The sequence below is a fragment of the Netta rufina genome (genome assembly GCF_964035555.1).
Source record: "Netta rufina genome assembly, chromosome: W".
Lineage (NCBI taxonomy): Eukaryota > Metazoa > Chordata > Aves > Anseriformes > Anatidae > Netta > Netta rufina.
This window is the reverse complement of record NC_140139.1, coordinates 13,361,356-13,384,829: the sequence shown is the minus strand read 5'-3', so window position 1 is coordinate 13,384,829 and position 23,474 is coordinate 13,361,356. Positions and strand designations below refer to the sequence as shown.

Below are 23,474 nucleotides of genomic sequence, written 5' to 3'. Positions count from 1 at the left end.
AAGGAGCATGAAGTATGGGCCCATCAAAAGGGAGGAAAGTGGCAAACAATTGATTTAAATGCATGTATAGTGCGTGAACAAAAAGGCTTCATCTGTGAAAGTAACATGCTGGAAACCCAAGACATTTGTCTTGACACTGAACAAAATTTTTGCCACTTTGAGATACATCCTAATGAAACCCTTGAAACTGTACTTGTATATATCGGGAAAGGTTGTGTTTGCATGAGAACCCATTGTGATTCCATAGTCATAGATAATACAATTGTAGATACCAGTAATCACTTGTCCTGGTTTCAGTTAGAACAGAATTAATTTTCTTCCTAGTAGCTGGTGGAATGCTGTGTTTTGGCTTAGGATGAGAAGAGTGCTGATAACACCCTGATGTTTTAATTGTTGCAGAGCAGTGCTTATACCAAGCCAAGGACATCTCAGCCTTTTGCTCTGTCCTGCCAACAGGCAGGCTGGGGGTGCAGTAAGAGCTGGGAGGGGACAGACCCAGCACAGGTGACCCAAACTAGCCAAAGGGGTATTCCATACTGTCTGACGTCATGCTAAACAATATATAGGGGTGGCTAGCCAGGGGGAGGGGGCCGGACTGCTCGGGGTTAAGCTGGGCATCGGTCAGCGGGTGGTGAACAATTGCATTGTGCATCACTTGTTTGTACACATTATTAGTAGTAGTACTATTCATTATTTTTATTTTCCTTTGTTTTCTGTCCTAACAAACTGTCTTTATCTCAACCCACAGGCTTCATTTTCCTGATTCTCTCCTCCATTCCACTTTGGGGGGGAGGGTGAGCAAACAGCTGTGTGGTGCTTAGCTGCCAGATGGGTTAAAACACAACAGTCCTTTTGGCACTGAACGTGGGGCATGAAGGATTGAGATAACGACAGATCTGACCAGAGCGTGTTAAAACAAAATTCTTATAAGTGTTAGATCAGTTTAATAGTTGCTCATCACAATACTGATTTTTTTGATCTCAGGTCTGCTGTGCCTGTTTTGCAAATTGAGTTATATAGCACATTACTTACTGTATGCGTTCCCTGTCGTGCTGTTTATCCTTTCTGGGGGCTGGTTTAAGGTTATTCTTTTACTGTACTGTATAACTCTGGCTTATGATATGATAAAATTACTGTCATGAAAGTAATCTGGTATTTGTACTCAACATTGCCGTCAACTCCATACTTTGGAAACCATATCTCAGAAACTATTAACAATTACACCTTTTACCTTTTTTCTTCAGGGAGCCAATCTATGGAAGGGACTGGGGGAGATGTTTTTTTCCCACTCATTCACCCTCCCTTTCTCCTTTACCCCCTTCTTCTCCTCCAGGCGAGTTACAATAGCTTTTCAAGACTTTGAATATCCTTGGGATGTTCAGACCAGCATGTTCTTATTGTTATTACTCATGAATATACTTTAGATTTTGTTTAAGGTTAAACAACTACTTAGGAATGCCATCCAGAGATCTGTCCTGAGGCGGGATAGTTGTGAGTGGCAGGGAGTGTGGAAGGATATGGGCAGGCATCTAGAGCAGTGGGCACCTCCAGTGCCTTGGAAATTCACCCCTGAAAAACCACAAAATCCTAAAAAACTGGTAGAATGCTTGAAAAAGGTGTGTCATCACCCTAGCAATTCCAGAGATACACAAATCACTGCAGTGTGCTGGGGCTTGCCCTATGCTTACTGAGCTGCAGTCAATTCCACTATAACCCAAGTGACAGACCCTGCAGCCACTCCAAGTCCTGTGACAGGCCCAACGGCCACTCCAACCCATCCCATCCCTGAGCAGCATCCCGGAAGCCCATCCTATCCCTGAGCAGCAGTCCCACCCGCACTGGCCAGCCACTCCATATTAATTGCTCAGCATGACTTTATATGGTATGGAATCACCTTCACAGCTACCATTACGCAACAAGTATGAGGCTCTAGAACTTGACAGTCAAGCAAATGACGATGTAGATGAAAGCCCATCCCAGTTGGAAGGGGTGCCTAAGGCAAGGCAACCTAGCCCCCTTCTATCAAGAAAGAAAGAAGGGTTATCGTCATAGAGGACTCCCTTCTGAAAGGGACAGAGGGCCCGATTTGCCGTCTGGACCCAACTCACAGGGAAATCTGCTGCTTCCCTGGGGCTCAGGTAAGAGACATTGCCAGGAAAGTCACTCGCCTGGTACGGCCCACCGACTACTACCCGCTACTGTTTTTTCAGGCTGGTAATGACGAGGTAGCAACGAGAAGTTCGAGAACAATCAAAAGGGACTTTAGGGCTTTGGGGCGACTGGTTAAAGGATCAGGGGCACGGGCTGTGTTTGCCTCTGTCTTTCTGATAGGAGGGATCAATGTTGACAAGCAGACTCGTCTTATTAACATGTGTCTTCAAGGCTGGTGCAACCAGAAGAACTTTGGGTTTCTTGATTATGGGAAGGTCTATGCAACACCAGGCCTGCTGGAACCAAATGGGATGTGCCTCTCTCACAGGGGGGAAAAGGATTTTTGCTTAGGAGTTGGCAGGGCTGATAGATGTGGCTTTAAACTAGAGTTGAAGGGGGAAAGGGATAAAACCCTAAAGCCGGTGATAAGCTAAGAGATGGCATGCCAGAATCAGAGGGACTGTGTGCTGGTGGGGTCTTTTGGTCTGCTCCACAAGGTGCTGTGTACAATGAGGCACATTTGAAGTGCTTCTACACCAACACACACAGTATGAGAAATGAACTGGATGAGCTAGAAATATTGGCCCAGTCCCAGAGCTACAATATCATTGGCATAAGTGAAACCTGGTGGGATGAGTCCTGTGACTGGTATGTCACAACAGATGGTTACAGGCTCCTCAGTAGGGATAGGCAGGGCAGGTGAAGCGGTGGGGTGGTGCTGTATGTAAAGGAGGGGCTGGACTGTGTGGAGACTGCAGTTGGCAATGGCAAAGTTGAGAGTATTTGGGTAAGGATTAAGGGACAAACAAATGAAGGGGATGTCATCATGGGAGTCTATTACAGACCACCCAGCCAGGATGATGACACCGATTAATTATTCTTTGAGGAACTAAGCGATACCTAAAGATCAGCTGCCTTTGTCCTTATGGGGAACTTCAACTTGCCAGACGTTAACTGGGAATATCACACAGCCGACATAAGCAGGTCCAGGAGGTTCCTAAAGCACCTCGATAATAACTTCTTAGTACAGGTGCTAAGGGATCCAACTAAGAAAGGTGCCCTCCTAGATCTGTTGCTGGAGAACAGAGAGGGTCTTGTGGGGGATGTGTCAATTGGCGACCGTCTTGGTCATGGTGACCATGAAGCAGTTGAGTTTAAAAGTTTTGGTGACAGGAAGAAAACTGCCACCACAACTTCAGCCCTGGATATGGGGAGAGCAGACTTCAGGCTGCTCAGGGAACTAGTTAGCAAGATCCCCTGGGAAACTGCTTTTGAAGGCATTGGTGTCCATCAGTGCTGGTTAGTCTTTAAGCACTGCCTCCTAAAAGCACAGGATCAGGCAATTCCAAAATATTGGAAGTCAGGCAGGCGGGGCAGACAGCTGGCTTGGCTGACCACGGGTCTTCTGGAGCTTGGGCATAAAAAGAAAGTGTATGGCTGCTGGAAGCAGGGTCAGGCAACATGGAAGGACTACAGGGACACTGTTTGCCTTTGCAGGGAGAAAATTTGTGTGGCCAAAGCCCAATTAGAGTTGAAGCTTGCCGGGTCTGTGGGAGACAATGAAAAGTTTTTTTTTAAATATGTGAATAGAAAAAAGAGGACCAGAGAAAACATAGGTCCACTACTTGAAGGGGAAGGTCACCTCACGAACAAGGACATGGGCAAAGCAGAGACAATTAAATGCATTAAAGGCATTAAAGCCTTCTTTGCCTCTATCTTCAATGGCAATGATAGACTTTGGGACCCCAACATTGGTGTGATAGCACTGGCGTTCCAGCTACAAGTGCAGAGCACAGCACTGTATGGGCTGCTGCAGGGAAAGTTAACATTCCAGCCAGACCCAGTACACCTTCTCATATCCCCTCCTGATGTACACCTTCAGGGCCTCCCACAGGAGGGCCTCCAGTGACTGTTAACTCCATCCTCCCACCTTCTGGAGCTTTTCCTGTGTATCTGGCCAGGCTTTAATCACAAAATGAACTTTCAAGAGGCCTTGGGATACCAGGTCCTCAGGATTCATCCCCAAGTACGTTCTCATTCTGACCTCAAGTCTCTCGTATGATTTCTGTGTTGTGGGTTATTATTATCCCAGTTGGATAAGCAGATATTTCTGCTCTACCAGAATTACTCCCAGTCCGAGGGAAGTTAGTTCTTTCCCATTCTTGCATAGCTGCCTGCCGATTCATTCCCCTCTTAAACATTCTTCTCCAGTGAATAACATACTCAAGACTGACATCCCCCATTTATTCAGCACTGGGCATCCATCCATTTATTCAGCACTGGGCAGCACGGGGGGTAGTCCCACCACACACGGGAGTCTCCCCAACCCCCTCAAGGCAATACAGTAAAGCTTGTCTTACCTTGGTCCATGCACAGAATTACCGTATCCAGGTCATCAGCAATTATGCCTGTGCTTGTGCTGTGCCTGTGTTATGCCTCCCTTTTCCCCAGTGCTTCACAGAGCCTGTCTTTAGTTTAACAGTCTCAGTTCCTTGTCAGCCATCCTGACAGGACCACTGAAATCAGTGGGGTGCACCTTCCTATCTGTGGTGGCAACAACTCTTTGGTAAGTGACAAGATCCCAGACAAGCCCCCAAATTGTGAGAAATATCTCAATATTTTTTTCAGACAGGGTCTTCTGTGAAGCTATTTTTGTTTTTACTGATTTCATATTCCTTTTCCTGTTTTCTTAGCTATCCTCCTTATTTTGGGACAGTGGGACCTTCCCCTTAGCTTCTTAACATACTCCCCACTGCTATGCAACTGTCATGCCTGCACAATCACTTTTGAATATGCAAGGTTAGTGGAATTTTCCACTGCAAAAACACAACTTTGTTTCTCACACTCCTGTACTCAGCTCTGGTGAGGTCGCACCTTGAGTACTGTATTCAGATTTGAGCCCCTCACTACAAGAAAGACACCGAGGCCCTGGAGCATGTCCAGAGAAGGGCTACGAAGCTGGTGAAGGGCCTGGAACACAAGTCCTATGAGGAGCGGCTGAGGGAACTGGGCTTGTTTAGTCTGGAGAAAAGGAGGCTCAGGGGAGACCTTATTGCTCTCTCTAGCTAACTGAAAGGAAGTTGTGGGGAGCTGGGGGTCAGCCTCTTCTCACAGATAACTGGTCATATGACAAGAGGGAATGGCCTCAAGTTGCGCCAGAGGAAGTTCAGGTTGGATATGAGGGAAAATTTATTCTCAGAAAGAGTAGTCAGGCATTGGAAGAGGTTGCCCAGGGAGGTGGTGGAGTCATCATCCCCGGGGGTGTTCAAGTGTAGATGCGGTACTTAGGGACATGGTTTAGTGGGCAATATTGGTGGTAGGGGGACGGTTGGACCAGATGATCTCAGAGGTCTTTTCCAACCTTAATGATTTTATGATTCTCTGTTCCCTCCCCACTTCTTGACCACCCCCAGCCTACTGGCTTGGGCGGGGGATGGGGAGGGTTGGAGAGAGAGCCTTGATGCTAAGGCTGCATTGCTCAGCAATAGACAAAACATTGGTGCGATACCAATGTTGTTCTAGCTACAAGTACAGAGCACAACACTGTATGTATGGGCTGTTGCAGGGAAAGTTACCTCCATCCCAGACAGACTCAGTATAACAGTGTAAGATCATAATTTAACATAGAGATGCTACAAGTTTTGTCATTTTCTAGATTTGTTTCTAGATTGTTCTTTAAATTTTGTGATTTTTCAACAGAGATGGCCATTAGACATTCTGCATTTGGATGCCCTACTCTGGTGACATTGTATTGTAATTCTGATTTGCACCACTTGATGTCAGTGATATATTATAGAATCATAGAATATCCCGAGTTGGAAGGGACCCATAAGGATCATTAAGTCCAACGCCTGGCACCGCACAGGTCTACCCAAAAGTTTAGACCATGTGACAAAGTGCACAGTCCAATCGCTTCTTAAATTCAGACAGGCTTGGTGCAGTGTCTACTTGTTGAGGGATTTTTGAAACAGCAAAGATCCCATGGCTTGCTGCAGCTGAGCAAACCAAGCTACCAGGACGACTATGAGGAGTTCCCATGACAGTGTTCCCACATCGCCCAATTGAGGAATTTAGAGAAATATTGGTGCCAGCAGCTGGCTTCAAGGGCAAGGTCTACGTGACTGCTAATCACAAGGGGGTTGTTTTCTTGCAGGTGGGGTTGTTTTCGTGCAGTTGTTTGTCTGAGTGCTTTTGACCAATAATCTTGTGTGAGACACTGTCCGCCCCTGTTAAGTTCACTATAAAAGTCAGGCTATTTGGGGTAATAAATGGAGCATGATCTGACCATACTGGTGTCTGTCGTGCTTTCGGCCATTCTTCCTGCAACAACTACTTCCCTGGGGAGCCTGTTCCAGTGTGCGACCACCCTCTCAGTGAAGAACCTCTTCCTGATGGCTAGCTTAAACCTCCCTTGCCTCAGCTTGACACCATTCCCACGGGTCCTATCACTGGTGATTAAGGAGAATAGGTTCGTGCCTGCCCCTCCACTCCCCCTCGCGAGGAAGCTGTAGACCACGATGAGGTCCCCCCTCAACCTCCTTTTCTCCAGGCTGAACAGGCCAAGTGACCTCAGCCGCTCCTCGTACGTCTTCCCCTCTAGGCCCTTCACCATCTTTGTAGCCCTCCTTTGGACACTCTCGAATAGTTTTACGTCCTTTTTGTACTGTGGTGCCCAGAACTGCACACAGTACTCGAGGTGAGGCCGCACCAGTGCAGAGTAGAGCAGGACAATTCCTTCCCTCGACCAACTAGCAATGCCTATTCTGTGCCTGGAACACGAGATTCTGTGTTCTCAAATTTGGTACGCTCTTGTCTGCAGCTCTAACTTTAATATATAAAGCCTAAATTCACGATTCTAGACACCTGCCATGGATTTCAGAAGGTGTTTGTCCTGGTTTTAGTTAGAACAGGACAGTGTTGTATGCTCTATACCTATGAAAATGAAGCGTATTTGTTTAACTGTGGATTGGCCTGCAGCATTGCTATTGCTATATCTTTGTTCCAAGCTTGTGATAAAGGACAGATTTTTTTCATCCTTGAAGGTGATTATATATATTTTTAAGTGTTAAATCTAGCTTTTGTGATAAAGATTTAGCCTAGGCATTCATAAAACTCTATACTGGAGTCTTATTGTAGTTGATAAAAAGCGTAATGTTACCGAGGAAGAAAATATTATGGATTATAAACCTTCATGATTCTAGTCTAAGCAAAAATAATTGACATTTAATCCTTAGGTATGACTATCCAAAGATGCTTTTTGAGGACTTTCTGACTGTAGGCCAGATTTTCAAGGATAGAATTTGTAGTCCATCAGTGGTGGTGTGTGGTTTTTTGTTGCTTTTGATAGTAAGCTCTTTTTTTTTTTTTTTTTTTAACAGGGAAAGAAATTCACTCTTTAGATATTTGGTCTGCTAATATTTGTGATAAGCAAAGGTTGAATTTTGCTACTTTCATGTATATGATGGCACAGTTTAGAAGGGTGAGGCTGGTTGTGTTGGTTGGTTTGTTTGTTTGGGTGGTTTGTTGTTTTTTTTTTGGCTTGGTTTGTTTTTTGTTTGTTTCTTTTGCTATCTGGTATTGGTGCATATTTATTTATTTGTACCACTAAAACCTCAGCAATTATTAGATCTCCAGTAAATGATCAAGGATAATGATCAGTAATACAGGGCAAGCGCAGATGGATGTGGTTGATATTATGATTATTACTGTTGCTATTGGGTTTCAGCAGAGTGGACTAATGAACAAATACAACACAGCATTTAAGTAGGAGGTTTTTAGGGATGCAGCTCTGAAAATTCTAAGAAATGCCATCAGTTGTCATCAGTGAATTAAGTTTCAGAAAAAAAGACATCAGTTTTCTGCTATTAAATCACGCTTAGTGGATTCATCATGTATTTAGTAAGGCAGCAATTAGATTTTGTGTGTGTGTGAACTGTAAGGACCAGGTCCCACAATGTTGGTGAGCATTTTCATAAGAACCTTGCTGTAAAGAAATAGAGGAAATAAAAGGTGTATAGTTCCTATTTCTATTTTTCTCAAGGGAAACTTATTGTGACCTTAAGTGTGACAGGATTTCTCATAATAATTATATAACTTGTATAAATAGGGAAGTAGTGGTAATAAGAGAACACATCTGGAAACTGGCATCTCAACTGTGAGATTTGGAGCCTGACTGGCTTAAGGATTTTTAATTTCCTGGATTTCATTCAAAGTAATATGGTGATCCCTTAATATTAATGGATGTTAAGAGTGTGGCTTCCTCTTCCAGTCCAAGACTCCATTCTGCCCAGCCTGGGAACCCAGGATCTCTACCCGAGCTGAGGGACATGGCTGCCGCTTCTGTGTTTGTAGGTTCAACCAGTAGCAAAGCTGAGCACGTATCCCAGAGACACACAGACACACACAGAACACGGACACAGCCAGTCACACAGATTGCCACAGACAAGGCATTGCCTTCAACAGCACCTACATATAGGATTCACATAAAACAAATATAGACAGCCGAGTCCCCTTTCTCCTATTCAGATGGTAGTGAAGAGGAGAAAGTGTCAGCCTGATTTACTGACTAGGGAAGTTTGCTACCTGCCATGGGCTTGGATCTGGGATGTTGTGGAGTCACTGCCGAAGCTGGTCCGGCCCTCTGACTACTGCCCCCTGCTCTTACTCCACGTGGGTGCAAATGATACTGCAAGGGGAAACCTGGACAGTATCAAAAGGGACTACAGAACTCTGGGGGAAGTAGTCAAGGGCATGGGGGCCTAGGTGGTGGTCTCCTCAATCCTGATGGTGAGTGGAAAAGATGTGAGAAGAGGAGCACTGATAAGACAGGTCAATAATTGGCTGTGGAGCTGGTGTCAGTGACAGGGTTCTGGGTTCTAAGACCATGGGACCCTGTCTGACAATCATCTGCTTTGGATAGATGGATTGCACCTCTCTAAGCGGGGCATCCTATTTGCCATATGGATGCAGGGCATCTATTTTTGCCAATAGGATCGCTGACCTCATAAGGAGGGCTTTAAACTAGGAGTGACGGGGGAAGGAGAGGGTAACAAGCAATACACTGAAAGAGTGACTGACAGGGTTGCTGAGAAAAGGGCATTGGGTGATGTGACAGGGAGGGATCACAAAATCAATTAAATGGGAATTAAGCAGGGTCACCTCCAGCGCTTGCAGGTTAACAAGGTAATGCCTACCAGGCAACATTATAGCAAAATCCCCCAAATGCTTTCTAGGAACCCAACATGCTGGGGTGCCCCTCCAAAGTGTCTGGACACTAATGCATGCAGTATGGGGAATAAACAAGATGAGTTAGAGACGTGTGTATGGTTGCAGGGCTGCGATCTTATTGGGATCGTGGAGATTTGGTGGAATGGCTTCCATGACTGGAGTATTGCAATATAAGGATGCAGGCGCTTTAGGAAGGACAGGCTGTTGAGAGGAGGAGGGGGTGTCGCCCTCTATGCCAATGACCAGCTGGAGTGCACAGAGCTCTGCCTGGGGATGGATGATGAGCCAAGTGAGAGTTTATGGGTAAAGATTAAAAGAGAGGACAGGTAAGGGTGACATTGTAGTGGGTGTCTGCTATAGACCACCTGACCAGGAAGAGCAAGCGGATGAGGCCCTCCACAGACAAATAGAAGCAGCTTCACATTCACAGGCCCTGGTCCTCACGGGGGACTTCAACAACCCCGATATCTGTTAGAGGGACAGCGCAGCAGGGCATAAGCAATCCAGGAGGTTCCTGGAATGTGTTGATGATAACTTCCTCCTCCAAGTGATAGAGCAACCATCAAGGAGCGGGGCTCTGCTGGACCTCATTCTCACCACCAAGGAGGGTCTTGTTTGGAATACAAAGGTCAAGGGCAACCTTGGCTGCAGTGACCTTGAGATGGTGTAGTTCAGGATCCTGAGGGGAGGGAGCAGGGTAAAAAGCAAGCTCACAGCCCTGGACTTCAGGAGAGCAGACTGTGGCCTCTTCAAAGAGGTGCTTGGAAGAGTCCTGTGGGATAAGGCCCTGGAGGGAAGAGGGGCTCAAGAAAAATAGTTAATATTCAAGGGTCACCTCTTCCAAGCTGTGCATCTCAATAAAGAGGAAGTCAGGAAAAAATGCCGGGAGGCCTGTATGGATGAACAAGGGGCTCCTGGCAAAACTCAAACACAAAAGGGAGGCATGCAGAGAGTGGAAGCAAGGGCGGGTAACCTGGGAGGAATACAGAGACATTGTCCGAGCACCCAGGAATGAAGTTAGAACAGCTAAAGTCCAAATGGAATTGAATCTGGCCAGGGATGTCAAGGACAACAGGAAGGGCTTCTACAAGTACAGGTTGGAAAGTAGGAGAAATTTCTTCTTAGAAAGAGTGGTTAGGCATTGAAACGGGTTGCCCAGGGAGGTGGTGGAGTCACCGTCCCTTGGGAGCGTTTAAGGAAAGTGTAGATGTGGTACTTAGGGACATATGGTTTAATGGGTAATTTTGGTGGTAGGGGGACGGTTGGACCAGATGATCTTGGAGGCCTTTTCCAACCTTAATGATTCTATGATTTTAGTAAGAATTTAGAATGATTTTTTAAATTTTCATGATGGGTTTGGCTCATGTTAATTGCTAAGTTAGCAGCTTAAGGGAAGCTGCTGCTTCAGTATTTGAGAAGTGCTAAAGTATTGAAACTGGTACGTAACATCTCACTCATTTTGCTTCACTAAAACAAATTATTATTGTTAAACACCAGTTCAGCTACAGCACCAATATCAACATATGGAGTACTGGTGTCACTGAGTCATTTTAAATTACAATATTTAAACTAGATTTGTTGTAAGGCTGAGAGCACAGTGCATCTTCAAGGTATCCCTTCAAGGAAGAACTTGTATGTCTACCAGGCAAGTGGACCACTATGGAGAAGGGAATCCAGTACCTGAGGGAATTAGCTGTACGGAAGGTGATTTATGGGGACCTAGACAACGAAACAAATATCCACAGATCCAGATGAAGTCAAGTGTACACGACCCATGTGGCGGAAGTTTGTATGGAGTGCACCATCATCATATGCCAGCTCATTGGCAATATCGGCCTGGAAAGAACATGAGGAACCCACAGTGGATGAATTGACTAAACAACTCCAGCAGTACGAAGAAAGTCTCTCCTCGTCTCTCTTCTTCCTTACAGGCCTGCGTCTCAGCTGTGGAGAAACTTTCTGAAGAGTTCTACCAACTTAAAGAGAATTTATTTTCCTCCCCACCTGTACAAACCAGTGTCTCACCTATCAGGCGTAAGCGTCCATCCGTGCAAGGAAGACGATACAGTGGGTACACACCCCGTGGTACCCTGTGTTTTTACCTACGTGACCATGGAGAGGACATAGGAAAATGGGATGGAAAATCTACCTCGACCCTAGAGGCACGGGTATGTGAGTTGCAAGGAAAAAAAAATCGGGAAAAAGGGGTTCTTTGAGAAGCTTGCTGCTCCAACTTCCTGCAGGCAGTCCTCCAGATGCAGAAATGAAGATTCTGACCAGGATTAGAGGGGCCCAGCCTCCAGCCAGGGGGAGGAAAGGGACAATCGAGTTTATTGGACCACGTGGATTCGATGGCCTGGCACGTCAGGCGCACAAAAGTATAAGGCTTTAGTAGACACTGGTGCCAGAACCTGTCTGTATGTATGAGGTGACGGGGGGATCCCAGCAGTTAATTGTATTGGAGGCTGAAGTGAGTTTAACTGGGAATGAGTGGCAAAAGCACTGTATTATGACTGGCCCAGATACTCCATGCATCCTTGGCATAGACTGCCTCAGGAGAGGATATTTCAAGGACGCAAAAGGGTTCCGGTGGGCTTTTGGTATAGCTGCCTTAGAGACAGAGGACATTAAACAGTTGTCTACCTTGCCTGGTATCTCGGAGGACCCTTCTGTTGTGGGGTTGCTGAGGGTCAAAGAACAGTAGGTGCCAATCGCTACCACAACTGTGCACAACTGTGCACTGGTGGCAAGACTCCCCCAATTCCCATCCATAAGCTAATTCGTCAACTGGAGAGCCAAGGAGTGATCAGCAAGACTCATTCACCTTTCAGTAGTCCCCTGTGGCCAGTGCGAAATTCTAACGGCGAGTGGAGGCTAACAGTGGACTATCGTGGCCTGAACGAAGTCACGCCACCACTGAGTGATACAGTGCCAGACATGCTAGAACTCCAGTACAAACTGGAGTCAAAAGCAGCCAAGTGGTACGCCACAGTCAGTATCACTAATGCATTTTTCTCCATCCTTCTAGCAGGAGAGTGCAGGCTACAGTTTGCTTTTTCTTGGAGGGGTGTCCAATACACCTGGAATTGGCTGTCCTGGGGGGGAAACACAGCCCTACCATTTGCCATGGACTGATCCAGTCTGCGCTGGAACAGGGGTGTAATAAATGACTGAGTCCCAAATAGGGTTACAATCAAAGTTTACAATTTATTAAACGAATAGAGGTAAGCAAACAGCGCTGGGTGCGCCGGGAGTCTCTGCTCCACTAAGACACACAGCAATTACATCAGGCGGCTGGTTTTTATGCTCCTAGGCTAATACATATTCATCACCACTTTTGGAAAAGGCAGGGTTATTATAATTAGTTTCCCGGGACCCGAACCATCCCACGGATGCATGCGTATCAGTCTCTGGTGGGCCCTCTGGGGGTCGCTCGTAGAGGCTCGTAGTCTTCCTCCCAGGCTTTGTCCTTTGGTTGTTCTTCAGCTTCCCCCCTCTCCTTATTTAGTAGTCTCTGGGCCAGATGTCAGAAAGTTGTGTCTCATGCAATAGTCAGCAGTTATCTCAAAAAACTCCCCCCTATTCTCTTATCTCCCAGACCCGAGTCTCAAGGTTTACCCTTCAAACCCTCTATCGACACGAACTGCTAGACCATTCTTTTGCAAGATGCAAGAGCTATATACACTAACCACTCTGTTTCTCTTGGACTTGTGGTTATTTATACAAGGGTATGTAAGACAGAAGGTCACATTTCATTATGAGGCCCTAGCGCTGTTCCATATTGACACGAATCAAATGAACATATTTCACAGGGGGAAGCTCCTGAACACCTGCAGCACATTAATGACATCATCATATGAGGTGGGTGACACAGCAGCTGATGTTTTTGAGAAAGGGAAGAAAACAGTCCAAATCCTTCTGAAGGCCGGTTTTGCCATAAAACAAAATAAAGTCAAAGGACCTGCACGAGAGATCCAGTTTTTAGGAATATAATGGCAAGATGGATGTCGTCAAATAACAATGGATGTGATCAACAAAATAACAGCTATGTCTCCACCAAATAACAAAAAAGAAATGCAAACTTTCCTAGGTGTCGTGGGGTTTTGGAGAATGCACATTCCAAATTACAGTCTGATTGTAAGCCCGCTCTATCAGGTAAGAACAATGATTTCAAATGGGGCCCTGAGCAATGACAAGCCTTTGAATGTATTAAATGGGAGATGGTTCATGCAGTAGCCCTTGGGCCAGTCCAAGCAGGACAATATGTAAAGAATGTGCTCTACAGCGCAGCCAGGGAGAATGGCCCCACCTGGAGCCTCTGGCAGAAAGAGCCTAGGGAAACTCGAGTTCTACCCTTCGGGTTTTGGAGTCAGGGGTACAGAGGATCTGAGGCCTGCTACAGTCCAAACGAAAAAGAGATATTGACAATGTATGAGGGAGTTTGATCTGCTTCGGAGTTGGTCAGTAGTGAAGCGCAGCTCCTCCTGGCACCCCGACTGCTGGTACTGGGCTGGATGTTCAAAGGAAGGGTCCCCCTTTACACATCATGCAACTGATGCTACGTGGAGCAAGTGGGTTGCACTGATTACTCAGCGGGCTCGAATAGGAAAACCTAGTCACCCAGGAATCTTGGAAGTGATTATGGACTGGCCAGAAGGCAAATACTTTGGGATGTCATCAGAGGAGGAGATGGTCTGTGCTGAAGAAGCCCCACTGTACAACAAGCTACCAGAAAATGAGAAGAAAAACGCCCTGTTCACTGATGGGTCCTGTCGTATTGTGGGGAAGCATCGGAGATGCAAGGCTGCTGTATGGAGTCCTACACGACGAGTTGCAGAAGCTGCTGAGGGAGAAGGTGAATCGAGTCAGTTTGCAGAAGTGAAGGCCATTCAGCTGGCTTTAGACATTGCTGAACGATAAAAGTGGCCAGTTCTCTATCTGTATACTGATTCATGGATGGTAACAAATGCCCTGTGGTGGTGGTTACATCAATGGAAGAAGAGCAACTGGCAGCGCAGGGGTAAACCCACCTGGGCTGCTGCATTGTGACAAGATATTGCTGTTCGGGTGGAGAACCTGGTTGTAAACGTACGCCACGTAGATGCTCATGTGCCCAAGAATCAGGCTGCTGAAGAACATCAAAACAACCAGCAGGTGGATCAGGCTGCTAAGATTGAAGTGGCTCAGGTGGACCTGGATTGGCAGCCATAAAGGTGAATTATTTATAGCCCAATGGGCCCATGACACCTCAGGCCATCAAGGTAGAGATGCAGCATACAGATATGCTCGTGATCGAGGGGTGGACCTGACCATAAACACTATAGCACAGGTTATCCGTGAATGTGAAATGTGCTACAGTCAAGAAAGCCCTGGCAATTCCAGGCCTGTCAGTCTCACATCAGTGCTTGGTAAAATTATGGAGAAGATTATCCTGGAGTTACTGAAGCACACCTGGGGGACAATGCAGTCATTATTCACAGGCAACATGGCTTCATGAGTGGTTTGTCCTGTTTGACTAACTTCATTTCCATTTATGATAAGATCACCCATCTAATCGATTAAGGGAAAGTAGCTGATGTGATCTGTTTGTATTTCAGTAAAGCTTTTGACACAGTTTCCCATAGGATTCTACTGGACAAAATGTCCAGCACACAGCTAGACAAAAATATCATCCGATAGGTGAGCAATTGGCTGATGGACAGGGCTCAAAGGGTTGTGGTAAATGGGGCCACATTAGGCTGGTGGACGGTCACTCTGTCAAGCCTCAAGGCTCCATTTTATGGCCAGTCCTCTTCAATGCTTTTATAAATGATTTGGATGTAGGACTAGAAGGTGTTTGAACAAATTTGATGATGACACTAAACTTGGAGGAACTGTAGACTCTGTTGAGGGTGGAAAGGCCTTGGCAGAGAGATCTGGACAGATTGGAAAGCTGGGCAATCACCAACTGCATGAAGTTTAACAAGAGGAAATGCCGGGTCCTGCATCTGGGACGGGGCAACCCTGGCTATATGTACAGGCTGGGCGACGAGATGCTGGAGAGCAGCCCCACAGAGAGGGATCTGGGGGTTGTGGTTGATAGCAAGCAGAATATGAGCCAGCAGTGTGCCCTGGCAGCCAGGAGGGCCAACTGTATCCCGGGGTGCATCAAGCACGGCATTGCTAGTCGGTCGAGGGAAGGGATTGTCCTGCTCTACTCTGTGCTGGTGCAGCCTCACCTCGAGTACTGTGTGCAGTTCTGGGCACCACAGTACAAAAAGGATGTGAAACTATTGGAGTGTCCAGAGGAAGGCTACAAAGATGGTGAAGGGTCTAGAGGGGAAGAGGTATGAGGAGCAGCTGAGGTCACTTGGCCTGTTCAGCCTGGAAAAGAGGAGGCTGAGAGGAGACCTTATTGCAGTCTACAGCTTCCTTGCGATGGGTAGCAGAGGGGCAGGTGCTGATCTATTCTCTTTAGTGACCAGTGATAGGACCCGTGGGAATCGTGTCAAGCTGCAACAGGGGAGCTTCTGACTGAACATCAGGAAGAGGTTCTTCACTGAGAGGGTTGTTGTGCACTGGAACAGGCTCCCCAGGGACATAGTCATGGCAGCAAGCATGTTGGAGTTCAAGATGCATTTGGACTGTACTCTTAGTCATATGGTCTGAATATTTGGGTAGACCTGTGTGTACTCGACAATCCTTATGGGTCCCTTCCAACTCAGGATATTCTGTGATCATTTAGCAACCTAAATTGAACTTTAAAGATTCAGTGGAAAACTGTCAAAGACTGAAAGGCTGAGTTTACCAACTGGGAATTTCGTGGTAGCATTCACTCTGAAACATTTATTTTACAGTTTCTAAAGTAAAATTTGAAAAGTAAAGCAACAGTTTTGATGTGTTGAAAAAACAAGGTAGCATAGTTTTCCAAAAAATTCTTAGAAAAAAGCAACATTTACATGAAAACAGCCTTTATCTGTGAATGTAGTTTTTTCTCTTCCTGAAACTATCAAAAACTGGTGATTATCAATAAAAATGTTTCATGAAATTTTGCAAGTTTACCTATTTTGAAAGTAACTGGAGAGCCCTGAAAATATATAAAGCATGACTTATTTATAAGTCATTGAGAGAAAGCATAGAAGTTTCACTGGAATGAAAAAACAAAACCCACAAAAATGCCAAAAAAATCCACCCCCTAAAAAAAAACCACCACTTTTTCTTTACTTTAATCTGCAAATTATTGATAATTCAGATGTGTCAAAAAAGACAACTCTGCATTCCAAATCTGCCAGCTTCTCTTGTAAACAGCATTTATTAATGCAGAAATTGTGAAATTGCTTGATTGCAGAGCAGAAGAGTTACTGGCATTATTAAGATTATGGAAAATTTAATGAGACATTTAATTTACAGTTGTCATGGGTGAACAAAATAAAATACCTAACAAACACATTAATCTTAAAGTAAATGTTTAGAAAATAAGTTTGCACATTAATTTCAATTAGTAAGACCAATAAAGCTCATGAAGCTTTCAACCTTTAGAATGTAATTTAAAAACCTTTCATTTATTTACAATATGGTTTATAGAGAAAGGCACACTTCATTATAACACTATATTCAAACTCTAATCACCTCTGTATTTAACAAATTCTGCTGAACTTTAACATTCAAAATATTTTAGGACAGTTATAATTTTCAAATAGATTTGCTTGAAGTTCAGCAGACAAATCTATCCATGCATCTTTAGGCCCTTCTATGCCTACATCTATTTATCAGATGACAGAACCATGTTCTTTGCTCAGGCCCTACTTACAGAAGAGACTTTTACAAAGAAATGTTTAGCCACTAGAGAAACAAGGTGAAAAGCCAAAAGAAGCCCCACAACTAAAGTGGAAGAAATAATGTTACTAGAGGTCTAAATACCTGCTGTCTTTAAGTTCTTTTGCAGGGTGTACATAGGTGGCAAGGTGTTGGTAGTGGGGCGGTTGCAGGAGGGCCTCCATGGGAGAAGGTCAGGGGCTGCCCCACATCAGACACAATGAATGCCTGTGTGGTGCTAGGCATTCTGTCTGCCAGGTTAAACCACAATACAAGTTAAAGACATTTTTTCAACACAAGTAAAAGGAAAATGATCTTACCTTATCTAGTCTTTTTTGCCAGCTTTCTTCACGTTTTACCATGAGTTCAATACAATGAGAGAGTGTAGCAAGGATTCCAGCAGTAGTTGCCTTGAAAGTTAGAGCTTCTCCTTTAAAGTCTATGCCATTAACTCCTTTGGGTGTCACATGGGGAAACACTAAAAAACCACAAATCATTCACTGATAGCTGCCTTTAACTCAAACGAGCATTTTACACGTATGCTTTACATTACAACTATTTGAAGAAAATATACTGGCTAGGAAGTAAATTTAAAAATAAAATTCAAAAGCGCTAATAGTTTTCAGCTATCCATAGAATAAGGAAAGAGATTCAAAAGGAGGAATACATTCCTTCAGCTTCCTATACTGTATTTCAAGTCTGCTGTGATGCTGTATAAGTATGCAAAACACATGATTGGTAATACTTCATAACAATAGCAGTTTGACAGCTTGAAGTGCTAATACAGTACTAAGAAAAGAACAATTTCAAAATGCAATTAAACTCAAAATTCAAGGCTGTTTAAGCATGTAATTTTAAGACCTCAAAGTAAAAAGTATTTATCAAAGTATCAAATGTGTTGAATTATCCAAGTACTGTGGGTTTTGCAGTTCAAATAACTACTTCATGAAGTCAACCAAGCCATGTGTTGCTAAGGCTATTTTAAAAAGTCACTTAAAATGTGTGACAAAAAAGTACCTATTATATGTCAAACTTGTATGTATGATTATAGAATAACAACTCAAACAGTACATATTAATGTCATAAAATATTAGAAAGCAGAAGTAACACCCATGTTGAAGCTGACTGAGGCCAGCATGTTAAAGTAACTCCTGCTATGCCATGGAGCAAGAAAATGACTTATCACCAAGGGTTTTTGTTTGTTTTTGTTTTTAATAGAGTCTGTCAGTTTGTCAATCTGCCACTTATGGTTTAAGAAGTCCAAATAAATATTTGTGTAAGTTTATCCAATATCTGTCTGCAAAGGTGAAATAGAGCTTTCAAGCAGCTCAGTTCTTATAGGGGAGAGAAATGCAATTGCTGTTCTCTAATGACACAGTATCTACACCTAGGGAACAGAAAGCAAGAGTCCTACGGTATTAAGGCATGGTTTAAGTCTTCAGAGGTTTTATATGCCCTCCTTTCACAAGCAATCAAACTATTTTTCAAACAAATGATTACTGACCACATACTCCTTCAAATACCTCAACAAACATATATGCTATGGTAGAATACAACTTATTTTTTGTTTCATGTTAGTCAAGAATATTCCTTAAAAGATAGAGATAGTGGGGGTTGGAGCAAAAAATAAAGAGAAAGAAAAATATGTTTCAGAAACAATAATGAGCAGAAGAGCTCTTCCTCCCCCTAATAGCTGCAGAGAGAACACAGAAGAGACTGAAACTGAAAGTAGTACAAGCTGATAAAGTGGTGATGCAGTGGATTCACTGAGAATAATAAAAATTAGACAAAAGATTTACCCATAACACACTTCGCTACTAAAAAAAATGAAGCTTATACCAGTAATTTCTCCTAGTGGTGTAGACCATGTTCATGTGCAGGCTTACCAGCACAGCTATGCTGCTTATAGATGTGATTTATTTATTTATTTTCCTTAAGCACACATGATAGACAGGCTGAAGAAACTACCACTAGCTGCAACAGTATAAAATAATTTCAGAAATCTCTATAGTAGATCATAAGGGGGATTCAGCAACAGACTAATTTCCTGAAACAGTTTGGTCTGCCATACAGTTTTGGTCATCATACATTCTTTCTTTAATGTTTATTCTCAAAGTAGCAGTGATGTGTACACAGCTTGCAGTTTTGAAGCCTGTGCCTATTGTTCCTTTCAGCCATTATAATCCTGGACAAAAATGAACTTGTTGCAAAAAGGTGCAAAGCCTATTTCTTTAAAAAAAGGACCACTCAAGAGATTCCTTATTGTGGATGGAAGTACTTTGATTCACTCCTAATCACAGGAGACATTTGTCTTCCCAGAACATGTCAGAAAGCTACCTCAAGCCCTGTCTCAGCAACAGTTGAGCTTCAGCACATTAGAAGTATTTTTAAGAAGACTTTCTATTTAAAGAACCCAAACATCTTTCCTATTCCTTTATTTACATGTTTGTTTGTTTTTTTAATGTAAACTATAAGATTGATTATTTCAAACTGAAACGTTGCATCAGGAGATCTACAGGTTCAAGTTAAAGTCTAATTGGAAAAGTGTTCTTATTGCAACTGTTCTAGCTTGGTGATCAAGCTGAACATAGCCAACTGAAAAAAAGGAGCAGTATGATTTTTCTCCTACTTTAACTTCAATTTCAGCATCTTGAATCAAATGGTTCCTTTTTAATTATCCTGACTTTTAAGTATTTTCCTTTATTTCTAAATTTTCTCTTTCCTTTCACAGTAATGGATTTTTCGTACCACATTTTATCCTTCAATAGCTCTTCAGCCTTTCTCTCCTACACCTCTAGTCTGTTAGATCAGTTTTTCCTTCTTGTTCCTAAACTGCTGTTTGTAACACTTCCCAAATGTCTCAAACATCATGTTTGATCAAATTTGTTTTCCAATTAAATGGAAGATTATTTTCAAAAGTAGAAAACTGAAGTTCCTTTATCTTTTCCATTTAATGCCAATTTTGAAGTAAGAAAAGGATGCTAAAGGGATTTCTATAGGTAATGTAAACTAATGGTCCAGTAAAAAATGGTCCAGTATTGTATGATAGAATGGCCAAAGGAGCTTTTAAGACCACATGTCTTTTGGCCTGTTTTTGAATCCTTTGAGGACTGGATTTGCCAGGCCTTAAATATACATGTTAATTCAAAGGAACCTTTTAGCCAGGAGGAAAGTGATTATGCAGGATTATGGATCAGGACTTCACGTCCTTTTCCAGCCTCAATATTTACGCTAAAAGCAGACGAGAAATTTGAAGAAGAATAAGAAAAACAGGAAAAAGAAAAAGATGATAAATGGGAGCTGTTGGATAACCTACCACCTCCATATCCTAACAATCCACCCCCGGTGGCTCCCACTCCAGTGGCTGTGGTATCTCCCCCAGTACCACCGTTGCCCCTGCCTCCACCACCAACAGCACCGGAATTAGACCGACCTCCGTCTGCATGTATGAGAAGTAGGACTGCCATATCTGAGAGAGCTTCTCTATATCCCTTAAGAGAGGTACCCCTCAGAGGCTATCAGGGAGGCATCGGGTTTGTGGCAGTCCCATTAAATACCACAGATGTAAGGAATTTCAAGAAAGAAATGGGGACCCTATTAAATGACCCCCTCGGAGTAGCTGAAAACCTGGACCAATTCCTAGGCCCCAATACTTATACCTGGGAAGAAATGCAGTCCATTTTAAGAATCTTATTTACTGCTGAGGAAAAGGGAATGATTAGGCAAGCTGGAATGAGGATTTGGGAAAGACGGAATCAAGCAGGACCTCCAGGAGACCAAAAATGGCCAAATGTGGATCCCCACTGGGATCATCAACAACCCCAAGGAAGACAGAATATGAGGGATTTGAGAACATTAATCATACAGGGAATAAGGGAAGCGGTTCCCCGAGGACAAAACATTAATAAAGCATTTAATGAACAACAAGGGAAAGATGAATCTCCAACAGAATGGTTGGAGAGATTAAGGAAAAGCCTACAAATGTATTCAGGAATTGACCCGAATACAGTGGTTGGAACCACACTCCTTAGAACACAGTTTGTAGCTAAATCCTGGGGGGACATAAGAAGAAAATTAGAAAAGCTAGAAGACTGGCAAGAGAGAGGATTAGAAGAATTACTTAGGGAAGCACAGAAAGTATATGTTAGGAGAGATGAGGAAAAACAAAAAGCAAAAGCCAAGATCTTTGTAGCAGTAGTAAAAGAAAGTCAGAAAAAGACCTTGTCCGGAGAGAGGAGAACAAAAAAGAATAGAGAAAACCCCTAGGGGTCAGCCTTGTCGAGGGAAATAGACAATTCCCGCCTGTTACTATTGCAACAAGAAGGGACATGTTCAGAGGAACTGTCGTAAGCGGGAACAAGATGAGAAAATATTCAAAGAAGAATAGGAGTGTCAGGGGCTATATCTTCTGAGGACTTTGTTATAAATGAAGTCTCAACTCCCTCTGAATTTAGTAACATAAAAGAATATTTATAAAAGGCAAGTAAACAGCGCTGGGTGCGCGGGGAGTCTATGCTCTACCAACACGCACACCCAACCGTTGAACTTTCCAAATATATAGAGGACATTGCTGTTACATATTTACAAGAAACCCGAGTACGCCTATACATATGGATATCCTATCCCCGCTTCATATTATAATTCTCTTTGTGGTGGTCGTTGTGGGTGAAAGGCTCAGGGTTTCTCCATCACCATTAGCAACCTTTTGCTCCAGACTGCAGGAGCAGTTTCGACTGTCTCCCTCTTCTTCTGCACGTGCTCTGCCCTCCACAAGGTTCCCGAAAGCAACAAAACATGATTGCTTTTCCCGCATTTCGTTAACCCTTGAAACCACACTAATAATATTATTATCATATAATGTGATAAATTAGTAGGGGTTTGTTCATTGTCCTTGAGAATTTAAAGAATCTACTGAGGAGATAAGGTTTCACAACTCACGGCATTGTAACATGGGGACAAAGCAAGACATCCTGTTTTGCCCCCACCTGAACACAAGCACAACGCATGATCACCGGAGGAAGAATAACGACCCCCAACAACAGACTGCGCAGTCTCAGGACAGGTCTCGACAAGTCGACAAGTCGACAGGTCTCGACAGGTCTCGACAAGTCTCGACAAGCCAGAACTTCAATGCTATAAAACAGCGACACTGGAAAGGGGAAGTTGCGTGCCGTGGTGGAGCGGAGACTCCCCAGCCGCCCAGCGCTGTTTTGCTTGTGTCTGCTTACTTGATTAATAAAATAATTTCAATAGACCAGTAAATTGTGTGGTCTAACTTATAACAATTTGGTGCCGTGACTCGGATGAAGGCAATCTGATTGAAAGACCTTTGGAGGGGGCGCCCCGCTGATTTCAGCGGCCTTTGCTAGGACTACTTTCATTCAAATCCTTCACCGACGAACCCAAAATTAGACACAGGCAAATAAAACCGGTAAACCCCAGGCAACCTTTGTGCACGAAGCCCGAACAAAGACCCACGGGGTGGGTAAGTATAGGCCGGTGATCCGTTCGGTTGGGGTTGGGTATCCCGGAACACAACAAACGAGACGTCCAATTGCGGATGAAGCGAGTGTGGACCCCTCGGTAGTGCGGTTCCCACATCCCGCGAGGGACTGGGCCACGAAAAGGGGGAAGCGATCCATGTGTGTGTGTGTGAAGGTGTTCCGGAAGATGGGACAGAAGAAGAGTAAGCCTTCTGGTCCCATGGGTGGGGTAACGTCTGATGTTAGGTTACCCCAGGATTAATGATTAAAAATTGGCAGGATTCCCCTTTTAGGCGGGGAAGGAATAAAGTAAAAATGATACGTTATTGTGTTGAAGTTTGGGGTGGTAAACAGATTCGAGGAGACCACCTTTACTGACCTGTATTTGGGTCTTTTGAAGATTGGGTTTGTCAGGTCTAAATATTTATGTAAACTCAAAGGAACCCTTTAGTCTGGAAGAAAGTAAGTATGCACACCTCTGGATAAATTCAGATACAAGGACGCATCTATATCCTCTAAAATAAAAAGGAGGGCGGGATAAAAAGAGATAGGACTTAGAAGTCCCAACACTGCCCCCGCCCTATATTCCACCGCCCGCACCAACGGCTCCCGTCCTTAATGGACTCCCCGAATTAGCTAATCCAGGAGAACTGGAATCGGATCATGAAACACAGGGGTCAGTAACCAGAAGCAGGGCAAGAAATCAGAAATCTGCTTTAAGGGAGGGATTATATCCCCTACGAGAAATAGCAAAGGGGGGACCCCAGCCAGGAACAGGATATGTGGCCATCCCCATTAACTCCGGGGTTGTCCGAGATT

At 44.0% G+C, this 23,474-nt stretch overlaps 1 protein-coding gene across 1 annotated transcript in view; it reads right to left on the bottom strand.

The window, feature by feature from the left end:
• LOC311220860 (ceramide transfer protein-like) overlaps nt 1-23,474 on the bottom strand; it is a gene marked incomplete at both ends in the record, with an annotated part of 108,357 nt that overhangs the window by 16,614 nt on the left and 68,269 nt on the right. The window contains one exon of the mRNA XM_084304500.1: nt 17,493-17,650. Within this exon, the coding sequence (XP_084160626.1) occupies nt 17,493-17,650 (158 nt within the window). The remainder of the gene's footprint in view (nt 1-17,492; nt 17,651-23,474) is intronic.